Here is a 12,001-nt window from a genome sequence, read left to right on the forward strand (position 1 = left end):
TCTAGAGGCTCCTCTGTTATCATGCTGTTAACTGGGTTTAGATCACAAGTTATATGGTGTGGCTGGTATGAGTCTTACCCGGGATTCAAAATCCTTCCTTATTGTGTACGCTCGTCCGGGCACAGTATCCTAACTGAGGCTTGGAGGAGTGTCATAGGGGGAGGAGCCAGTGCACACCAGGTAGTTCTAAAGCTTTACTTTTGTGCCCAGTCTCCTGCGGAGCCGCTATTCCCCATGGTCCTTACGGAGTCCCCAGCGTCCACTACGGACTACGAGAAATAGAATTATCGGTAAGTAAATTCTTATTTTTCTGTAGGTTAATATATGCTAAATAATTGTCTAATAAATACTTTTCCTCAAATGTTGTGTTCTCTATGTTTTTATTACTAAAATTACTTTTAATTTTCATAAGACGGCGTAACCCAGGGCTGATGGAAGATGATGAAGAGCCAATTGTTGAAGATGTAATGATGTCATCGGATGGGCGAATTGAAGATCTTAATGAAGGCATGGATTTTGACACAATGGATATAGACTTAGTAAGTAATATTGTTTTTTATTTTAATTTACTGAATGAGTATCGTAAGTTTTTTTTTTGGGTTTTTTTTTATACATTTATTTCTTTTTATTCTTTTAAATGTATCTCCACTTAATGTTTAATCTTCATTTCTCTGACGTCCTAGTGGATGCTGGGAACTCCGTAAGGACCATGGGGAATAGCGGCTCCGCAGGAGACGGGGCACATCTAAAGAAAGCTTTAGGATCACCTGGTGTGCACTGGCTCCTCCCCCTATGACCCTCCTCCAAGCCTCAGTTAGATTTTCTGTGCCCGACGAGAAGGGTGCACACTAGGGGCTCTCCTGAGCTCTTTGTGAAAGTTTTAGTTTAGGTTTATTATTTTCAGTGAGACCTGCTGGCAACAGGCTCACTGCATCGAGGGACTAAGGGGAGAAGAAGCGAACTCACCTGCGTGCAGAGTGGATTGGGCTTCTTAGGCTACTGGACATTAGCTCCAGAGGGACGATCACAGGTTCAGCCTGGATGGGTCACCGGAGCCGCGCCGCCGGCCCCCTTACAGAGCCAGAAGAGCGAAGAGGTCCGGAAAAATCGGCGGCAGAAGACTTTCCTGTCTTCAGATAAAGGTAGGCGCACAGCACCGCAGCTGTGCGCCATTGCTCTCAGCACACTTCACACTCCGGTCACTGAGGGTGCAGGGCGCTGGGGGGGCAGCGCCCTGAGACGCAATAAATCGATAGAAAACCTTTTATGGCTAAAATAAATGCATCACATATAACTCCTGGGCTATATGGATGCATTTAACCCCTGCCAAAACATACAAGTAAACGGATGATAAGGACGCCGAGAAAGGGGCGGAGCCTATCTCCTCAGCACACTGGCGCCATTTTCCCTCACAGCTCAGTTGGAGGGAAGCTCCCTGGCTCTCCCCTGCAGTCACTACACTACAGAAAGGGGTTAAAAAAGAGAGGGGGGCACAAATTAGGCGCAGTATAAACAATACAGCAGCTATAAAGGGAAAAACACTTATATAAGGTTATCCCTGTATATATATAGCGCTCTGGTGTGTGCTGGCAAACTCTCCCTCTGTCTCCCCAAAGGGCTAGTGGGGTCCTGTCCTCTATCAGAGCATTCCCTGTGTGTGTGCTGTGTGTCGGTACGTTTGTGTCGACATGTATGAGGAGAAAAATGATGAGGAGACGGAGTAGAGTGTCTGTAATAGTGTTGTCACCCCCTGGGGGGTCGACACCTGAGTGGATGTACTGTTGAAATTGCGTGACAGTGTCAGCTTTGTATAAAAGACAGTGGTTGACATGAGACAGCCGGCTACTCAGCTTGTGCATGTCCAGACGTCTCATACAGGGGCTCTAAAGCGCCCGTTACCTCAGATACAGACGCCGACACGGATACTGACTCCTGTGTCGACGGTGAAGAGACAACCGTGATTTCCAATAGGGCCACACATTGCATGATTGAGGCAATGGAAAAAGTTTACACTCTTCTGATAATATAAATACCACCAAAAAAAAGGGGTATTATGTTTGGTGAGGAAAAACTTCCTGTAGTTTTCCTGAATCTGAGAAATAAAATGAGGTGTGTGATGATGCGTGGGTTTCCCCCCGATAACAATTGATAATTTCTAAAAAGTTATTGGCAGTATACCTTTTCCCGCCAGAGGTTAGGGTGCGTTGGGAAACACCCCCTAGGGGGGATAAGGCGCTCACACGCTTGTAAGAACAAGGGCTCTACCCTCTCTGGAGATGGCCGCCCTTAGGGATCCTGCTGATAGAAAGCAGGAGGGTATCCTAAAATGTATTTACACACATACTGGTGTTATACTGCGACCAGCAATCGCCTCAGCCTGGATGTGCAGTGCTGGGTTGGCGTGGTCGGATTCCCTGACTGGAAATTTGATATCCTAGATAAGGACAGTATATTATTGCCTATAGAGCAATTAAAAGATGCATTTCTCTAACGTCCTAGTGGATGCTGGGACTCCGTCAGGACCATGGGGAATAGCGGGCTCCGCAGGAGACAGGGCACATCTAAATAAAGCTTTTAGGATCACATGGTGCGTACTGGCTCCTCCCCCTATGACCCTCCTCCAAGCCTCAGTTAGGTTTTTGTGCCCGTCCGAGAAGGGTGCAATCTAGGTGGCTCTCCTAAAGAGCTGCTTAGAAAAAGTTTTTTTTAGGTTTAAATCTCAGTGAATCCTGCTGGCAACAGGATCACTGCATCGAGGGACTTAGGGGAGAGATTTCCAACTCACCTGCGTGCAGGATTGATTGGAGTCTTAGGCTACTGGACACTTAGCTCCAGAGGGAGTCGGAACACAGGTCCTCCTGGGGTTCGTCCCGGAGCCGCGCCGCCGATCCCCCTTACAGACGCTGAAGACGGAGGTCCGGAAAGCAGGCGGCAGAAGACTCCTCAGTCTTCATGAAGGTAGCGCACAGCACTGCAGCTGTGCGCCATTGTTGCTACACGTCTCACTGATTCAGTCACGGAGGGTGCAGGGCGCTGCTGGGGGCGCCCTGGGCAGCAATATTAAATACCTTTAGTGGCAAAATAAATACATCACATATAGCCATTAAGGCTATATGTATGTATTTAACCCAGGCCAGTTTTCTTAAAACCCGGGAGAAAAGCCCGCCGAAAAAGGGGCGGAGCTTATTCTCCTCAGCACTCAGCGCCATTTTCCTGCTCAGCTCCGCTGGTGAGGAAGGCTCCCAGGACTCTCCCCTGCACTGCACTACAGAAACAGGGTAACAAAGAGAAGGGGGGCATAATTTGGCGATATTGATATATTAAAAGCGCTTATATCAAAAACAACACCTTCTAGGGTTGTTTATATACATTTATAGCGCTTTTGGTGTGTGCTGGCAAACTCTCCCTCTGTCTCCCCAAAGGGCTAAGAGGGTCCTGTCTTCGATTAGAGCATTCCCTGTGTGGCTGCTGTGTGTCGGTACGTGTGTGTCGACATGTATGAGGACGATGTTGGTGTGGAGGCAGAGCAATTGCCGGTAATGGTGATGTCACCCCCTAGGGAGTCGACACCGGAATGGATGGCTTTAGTTATGGAATTACGTGATAATGTTAGCACATTAAAAAAGTCAGTTGACGAAATGAGACGGCCGGAAAACCAGTTAGTACCGGCTCAGGCGTCTCAGACACCGTCAGGGGCTGTAAAACGTCCCTTACCTCAGTCAGTCGACACGGGTACCGACACAGATGAATCTAGTGTCGACGGTGAAGAAACAAACGTATTTTCCAATAGGGCCACACGTTATATGATCACGGCAATGAAGGAGGCTTTGCAGATCTCTGATACTGCTGGTACCTCAAAAAGGGGTATTATGTGGGGGGTGAAAAAACTACCTGTAGCTTTTCCAGAATCAGAGGAATTGAATGACGTGTGTGACGAAGCGTGGGTTAACCCAGATAGAAAACTGCTAATTTCCAAGAAGTTATTGGCATTATACCCTTTCCCACCAGAGGTTAGGGCGCGCTGGGAAACACCCCCTAGGGTGGATAAGGCGCTCACACGTTTATCAAAGCAAGTGGCGTTGCCGTCTCCTGATACGGCCGCCCTCAAGGATCCAGCAGATAGGAGGCTGGAAACTACACTGAAGAGTATATACACACATACTGGTGTTATACTGCGACCGGCAGTAGCCTCAGCCTGGATGTGCAGTGCTGGGGTAGTGTGGTTGGATTCTCTGACTGAAAATATTGATACCCTGGATAGGGACAGTATTTTATTGACTCTAGAGCAATTAAAGGATGCTTTTCTTTATATGCGAGATGCTCAGAGGGATATTTGTACTCTAGCATCAAGAGTAAGCGCGATGTCCATATCTGCCAGAAGAAGTTTATGGACGCGACAGTGGTCAGGTGATGCGGATTCCAAAAGGCATATGGAAGTATTGCCATATAAAGGAGAGGAATTATTTGGGGTCGGTCTTTCGGACCTGGTGGCCACGGCAACTGCCGGCAAATCCACTTTTTTACCTCAGACCCCCTCCCAACAGAAAAAGACACCGTCTTTTCAGCCGCAGTCCTTTCGCTCCTATAAAAACAAGCGACCAAAAGGACAGTCTTATCTGCCGCGAGGCAGAGGAAAGGGTAAGAGAGGGCAGCAAGCAGCCCCTGCCCAGGACCAGAAGCCCGCCCCGGGTTCTACAAAGCCATCAGCATGACGCTGGGGCTTTACAAGCGGACTCAGGAGCGGTGGGGGGTCGACTCAAGATTTTCAGCAATCAGTGGGCTCGCTCACAAGTGGACCCGTGGATCCTGCAGATAATATCTCAGGGTTACATGTTGGAGTTCGAAAGGTCTCCCCCTCGCCGGTTCCTAAAGTCTGCTTTACCAACGTCTCCCTCAGAAAGGACGTCGGTTTTGGAAGCCATTCACAAGCTGTATTCTCAGCAGGTGATAGTCAAGGTACCCCTCCTACAACAGGGAAAGGGGTATTATTCCACACTATTTGTGGTACCGAAGCCGGACGGTTCGGTAAGACCTATTCTAAACCTGAAATCCTTGAACCTGTACATACAGAAATTCAAGTTCAAGATGGAGTCACTCAGAGCAGTGATAGCGAATCTGGAAGAAGGGGACTTCATGGTGTCCCTGGACATAAAAGATGCTTATCTGCATGTCCCAATTTACCCCTCACACCAAGGGTATCTCAGGTTCGTGATACAAGACTGTCATTATCAGTTTCAAACGCTGCCGTTTGGTTTGTCCACGGCCCCTCGGGTCTTTACCAAGGTAATGACCGAAATGATGGTTCTTCTACGAAGAAAAGGCGTATTAATTATCCCTTACTTGGACGATCTCCTGATAAGGGCAAAGTCCAGAGAACAGCTGGAAGTCGGTGTAGCACTAACCCAGGTAGTGCTTCAGCAACACGGGTGGATTCTGAATCTTCCAAAATCTCAATTGACCCCGACAACTCGTCTGCTGTTCCTGGGAATGATTCTGGACACGGTTCAGAAAAAGGTGTTTCTCCCGGAGGAGAAAGCAAGGGAGTTATCCGAACTTGTCAGGAACCTCCTAAAACCAGGAACTGTGTCAGTACATCAATGCACAAGAGTCCTGGGAAAGATGGTGGCTTCTTACGAAGCGATTCCATTCGGCAGATTCCATGCACGGACATTTCAGTGGGATCTGCTGGACAAATGGTCCGGATCGCATCTGCACATGCATCAGCGGATAACACTGTCACCAAGAACAAGGTTGTCTCTCCTGTGGTGGTTGCAGAGTGCCCATCTGTTAGAGGGCCGCAGATTCGGCATACAGGACTGGGTCCTGGTGACTACGGATGCCAGCCTACGAGGCTGGGGAGCAGTCACACAGGGAAGAAACTTCCAGGGCGTGTGGTCAAACCTGGAGACGTCCCTTCACATAAATATACTGGAGCTAAGAGCGATCTACAATGCTCTAAGCCTGGCAAAATCGCTGCTTCAGGGTCAGCCGGTGTTGATCCAGTCGGACAACATCACGGCAGTCGCCCACGTAAACCGACAAGGCGGCACGAGAAGCAGAAGAGCAATGACAGAAGCTGCAAGGATTCTGCGCTGGGCGGAGAATCATGTCATAGCACTGTCAGCAGTGTTCATCCCGGGAGTGGACAACTGGGAAGCAGACTTCCTCAGCAGACACGACCTTCACCCGGGAGAGTGGGGACTTCATCCAGAAGTCTTCCACATGATTGTGAACCGTTGGGAAAGACCAAAGGTGGACATGATGGCGTCTCGCCTCAACAACAAATTGGACAGATATTGCGCCAGGTCAAGAGACCCTCAGGCAATAGCTGTGGACGCTCTGGTAACACCGTGGGTGTACCAGTCAGTGTATGTGTTCCCTCCTCTGCCTCTCATACCAAAGGTACTGAGAATTATACGGAAAAGAGGAGTAAGAACAATACTGGTGGCTCCGGACTGGCCAACCAAGAAGAACTTGGTATCCGAAACTTCAAGAGATGCTCACGGAGGATCCATGGCCTCTACCTCTAAGAAGGGATCTGCTTCAGCAGGGACCTTGTATGTTCCAAGACTTACCGCGTCTGCGTTTGACGGCATGGCGGTTGAACGCCGGATTCTAAAAGAAAAGGGCATTCCAGAGGAAGTTATTCCTACCTTGATTAAGGCTAGAAAGGAAGTGACTGTACAACATTATCACCGCATTTGGCGAAAATATGTTGCGTGGTGTGAGGCCAAGAAGGCTCCAACGGAAGAATTTCAATTGGGTCGATTCTTACATTTCCTGCAAGCAGGATTGTCTATGGGCCTAAAATTGGGGTCCATTAAAGTTCAAATTTCGGCCTTATCAATCTTCTTCCAGAAGGAATTGGCATCAGTGCCTGAAGTACAAACTTTTGTCAAAGGTGTACTACATATACAACCCCCAATAGTGCCTCCAGTGGCACCGTGGGATTTGAACGTAGTTTTGAATTTTCTCAAATCTCATTGGTTTGAGCCTCTAAAATCGGTAGATTTAAAATACCTTACATGGAAGGTAACCATGCTATTGGCCCTGGCTTCAGCCAGGAGAGTTTCAGAGTTGGCGGCTCTATCATACAAAAGCCCATATCTGATTTTCCATTCGGACAGGGCAGAACTGCGGACACGTCCTCATTTTCTCCCTAAGGTGGTTTCGGCTTTTCACTTGAACCAGCCTATTGTGGTGCCTGCGGCTACTAGCGACTTGGAGGACTCCAAGTTACTGGACGTTGTCAGAGCATTAAAAATATATATTTCAAGGACAGCTGGAGTCAGAAAATCTGACTCGTTGTTTATATTGTATGCACCCAACAAGATGGGTGCTCCTGCGTCTAAACAGACGATTGCACGTTGGATCTGTAGCACAATCCAACTTGCACATTCTGTGGCAGGCCTGCCACAGCCTAAATCTGTAAAGGCCCACTCCACAAGGAAAGTGGGCTCATCTTGGGCGGCTGCCCGAGGGGTCTCGGCATTACAACTTTGCCGAGCAGCTACGTGGTCAGGGGAGAACACGTTTGTAAAATTTTACAAATTTGATACTCTGGCTAAGGAGGACCTGGAGTTCTCTCATTCGGTGCTGCAGAGTCATCCGCACTCTCCCGCCCGTTTGGGAGCTTTGGTATAATCCCCATGGTCCTGACGGAGTCCCAGCATCCACTAGGACGTTAGAGAAAATAAGAATTTACTTACCGATAATTCTATTTCTCATAGTCCGTAGTGGATGCTGGGCGCCCATCCCAAGTGCGGATTGTCTGCAATACTTGTACATAGTTATTGTTACAAAGATCGGGTTATTACTATTGTTGTGAGCCATCTTTTCAGAGGCTACTTCGTTTTTTGTTATCATACTGTTAACTGGGTTCAGATCACAAGTTGTACGGTGTGATTGGTGTGGCTGGTATGAGTCTTACCCGGGATTCAAGATCCTTCCTTATTGTGTACGCTCGTCCGGGCACAGTACCTAACTAAGGCTTGGAGGAGGGTCATAGGGGGAGGAGCCAGTACGCACCATGTGATCCTAAAAGCTTTATTTAGATGTGCCCTGTCTCCTGCGGAGCCCGCTATTCCCCATGGTCCTGACGGAGTCCCAGCATCCACTACGGACTATGAGAAATAGAATTATCGGTAAGTAAATTCTTATTTTCTATATATGCATGATGCACAGCGGAATATTTGCCGACTGGCATCAAGTATAAGTGCGTTGTCCAATTATACCAGTAAAGTGGTCAGGTGATGCGGATTCCAAACGGCATTTGGAAGTATTGCCTTAAAAAAGGTAGCCTCTCAAAATAAGACGCCGTATTATCAGGCGCAGTCCTGGTTGGCAAGCGGACAAAAGGGTTCCTCTTTTCTGCTCGTGACAGAGGGAGAGAAAAATGGCTGCAGAGATCGGCCAGTTCCCAGGAACAGAAACCCTTTTCCGCCTCTGCCAAGCTCTCAGTATGACGCTAGGGCTTTACAAGTTCAGGCACGGTGGGGGCCCGTTCTCAATGAATTTCAGTGCGCAGGGGGCTCACTCGCAAGTAGACCCCTGGATCCTTCAGGTAATATTTCAGGGGTACAAATTGGAATTCGAGACGTATTCCCCTCGCTGTTTCCAAAAGTCTGTTTTACCGACGTCTCCCGCTGACAGGGAGGCAGTTTTGGAAGCCATTCACAAGCTGTATTCCCAGCAGGTGATAATTAAGGTACCCCTCCTGCAACAGGGAACGGGGTATTATTCCACACTATTGTGGTACCGAAGCCAGACGGCTCGGTGAGACCGATTTTAAAATCTAAAATCTTTGAACACTTACATACAGAGGTTCAAATTCAAAATTGAGTCACTCAGAGCAGTGATTACAAACCTGGAAGAAGGGGACTACATGATGTCTCGGGACATCAAGGATGCTTACCTTCATGTCAAAATTTACCCTTCTCACCAAGGGTATCTCAGGTTATGGTACAGAACTGTCACTATCAGTTCAGACGCTGCCGTAGGGATGGTCCACGGCACCCCGGGTCTTTACTGAAGTAATGACCGTAATGATGATATTCCTTCGAAGGAAGGGAATTTTAGTTATCCTTTACTTGGACGATTCCCTGATAAGGGTGAGATCCAGGGAACAGTTGGAGATCGGTGTAGCACTACCTCAGGTAGTGTTGCGGCAGCACGATTGGATTCTCAATATTCCAAAATCGCAGCTGGTTCCGACGACTTGTCTTCTGTTCCTAGGGATGATCCTGGACACAGTCCAGAAAGAAGGTATTTCTCCCGGAGGAGAAAGCCAGGGAGTTATCCGAGCTAGTCAGGAACCTCCTAAAACCGAACCAAGTCTCAGTGCATCAATGCACAAGGGTTCTGGGTAAAAATGGTGGCTTCCTACGAAGCAATCCCATTCGGCAGATTCCACGCAAGACTTTCCAGTGGAACCTACTGGACAAATGGTCCGGGTCGCATCTTCAGATGCTTCAGCGGATAACCCTGTCACCAGGGACAAGGGTATCCCTCCTGTGGTGGTTGCAGAGTGCTCATCTTCTAGGGGGCCGCAGATTCGGCATGCGGGACTGGGTCCTGGTGGCCACGGATGCCAGCCTGCGAGGCTGGGGAGCAGTCACACAGGGAAGGAATATCCAGGGCTTATGGTCAAGCCTGGAGACATCACTTCACATAAATGTCCTGAAGCTAAGGGCCATTTACAATGCTCTAAGCTTAGCAAGACCTCTGCTTCAAGGTCAGCCGGTGTTGATCCAGTCGGACAACATTACAGCAGTCACCCACGTAAACAGACAGGGTGCCACAAGAAGCAGGAGGGCAATGGCAGAAGCTGCAAGGATTCTTCGCGGGGCGAAAAACCATGTGATAGCACTGTCAGCAGTTTTCATTCCGGGAGTGGACAACTGGGAAGCAGTTTTCCTCAGCACGACCTCCACCCGGGAGAGTAAGGACTTCACCCAGAAGTCTTCCACATGATTATAAACCGTTGGGAAAAACTCGACAGGTATTGCGCCACGTCAAGGGACCCTCAGGCAATAGCTGTAGATGCTCTGGTAACACCGTGGGTGTACCAATCAGTGTATGGGTTCCCTCCTCTGCCTCTCATACCCAAGGTACTGAGATTGATAAGATGGAGAGGAGTAAGCACTATATTAGTGGCTCCGGATTGGCCAAGAAGGAATTGGTAACCGGAACTTCAAGAGATGCTCACGGAGGATCCGTAGCCTCTACCTCTAAGAAGGGACCTGCTCCAGCAAGGACCTTGTCTGTTCCAAGACTTACCGCGGCTGCGTTGACGGCATGGCGGTTGAACGCCGGATCCTGAAGGAAAAAGGCATTCCGGATGAAGTCATCCCTATCCTGATCAAAGCCAGGAAGGATGTAACCGCAAAACATTATCACCGCATTTGGCGAAAATATGTTGCGTGGTGCGAGGCCAGTAAGGCTCGACGGAGGAAATTCAACTGGGTCGATTCCTACATTTCCTGCAAACAGGAGTATCTATGGGCCTAAAATTGGGGTCCATTAAGGTTCAAATTTCGGCTCTGTCAATTTTCTTCCAAAAAAGAACTAGCTTCAGTCCCTGAAGTTCAGACATTTGTTAAAGGGGTACTGCATATACAGCCTCCTTTTGTGCCTTTAGTGGCACTTTTGGGATCTCCAGGTGGTTTTTGGGTTCAAAAAGTCACATTGGTTTGACACACTTAAATCTGTGGAGTTAAAATATCTCACAGAAAAAGTGGTCATGCTGTTGGCTCTGGCCTGGGCCAGGCGCGTGTCAGAACTGGCGGCTTTATCCTGTAAAAGCCCTTATCTGATTTTCCATTCGGACAGGGCGGAATTGAGGACTCGTCCTCAGTTTCTCCCTAAGGTGGTTTCAGCGTCTCACCTGAACCAAACCTATTGTGGTGCCTGCGGCTACTAGGGACTTGGAGGACTCCAAGTTGCTAGACGTTGTCAGGACCCGGAAAATTAGAGATGAGCGGGTTCGGTTTCTCTGAATCCGAACCCGCACGAACTTCATGTTTTTTTCACGGGTCCGAGCAGACTCGGATCCTCCCGCCTTGCTCGGTTAACCCGAGCGCGCCCGAACGTCATCATGACGCTGTCGGATTCTCGCGAGACTCGGATTCTATATAAGGAGCCGCGCGTCGCCGCCATTTTCACACGTGCATTGAGATTGATAGGGAGAGGACGTGGCTGGCGTCCTCTCCATTTAGATTAGGGTTGAGAGAGAGAGAGAGAGATTGACCTGAGGCTGTGATACTGTAGAAGAGAGTGCAGAGTTTAGTGACTGACGACCACAGTGACCACCAGACAGTGCAGTTGTTTGTTTTATTTAATATATCCGTTCTCTGCCTGAAAAAAACGATACACACAGTGACTCAGTCACATACCATATCTGTGTGCACTGCTCAGCCCAGTGTGCTGCATCAATGTATATATATATCTGACTGTGCTCAGCTCACACAGCTTATAATTGTGGGGGAGACTGGGGAGCACTGCAGTGCCAGTTATAGGTTATAGCAGGAGCCAGGAGTACATAATATTATATTAAAATTAAACAGTGCACACTTTTGCTGCAGGAGTGCCACTGCCAGTGTGACTAGTGACCAGTGACCTGACCACCAGTATATATAATATTAGTAGTATACTATCTCTTTATCAACCAGTCTATATTAGCAGCAGACACAGTACAGTGCGGTAGTTCACGGCTGTGGCTACCTCTGTATCGGCACTCGGCAGCCCGTCCATAATTGTATATACCACCTAACCGTGGTTTTTTTTTCTTTCTTTATACATACATACTAGTTACGAGTATACTATCTCTTTATCAACCAGTCTATATATTAGCAGCAGACACAGTACAGTGCGGTAGTTCACGGCTGTGGCTACCTCTGTGTCGGCACTCGGCAGCCCGTCCATAATTGTATATACCACCTAACCGTGGTTTTTTTTTCTTTCTTTATACATACATACTAGTTACGAGTATACTATCTCTTTA

General features: G+C 48.3%; 1 protein-coding gene across 3 annotated transcripts in view; it reads left to right on the top strand.

Moving 5' to 3' along the window:
* STAG2 (STAG2 cohesin complex component) overlaps window positions 1-12,001 on the top strand; it is a 424,372-nt gene that overhangs the window by 382,303 nt on the left and 30,068 nt on the right. For all 3 annotated transcript variants that reach the window (XM_063937252.1, XM_063937250.1, XM_063937251.1), the window contains exon 33: window positions 413-539. In XM_063937252.1, coding sequence (XP_063793322.1) covers window positions 413-539 — 127 coding nt within the window. The remainder of the gene's footprint in view (window positions 1-412; window positions 540-12,001) is intronic.

The sequence above is a fragment of the Pseudophryne corroboree genome, chromosome 8 (assembly GCF_028390025.1).
Source record: "Pseudophryne corroboree isolate aPseCor3 chromosome 8, aPseCor3.hap2, whole genome shotgun sequence".
In the NCBI taxonomy this organism is placed as follows: domain Eukaryota; kingdom Metazoa; phylum Chordata; class Amphibia; order Anura; family Myobatrachidae; genus Pseudophryne; species Pseudophryne corroboree.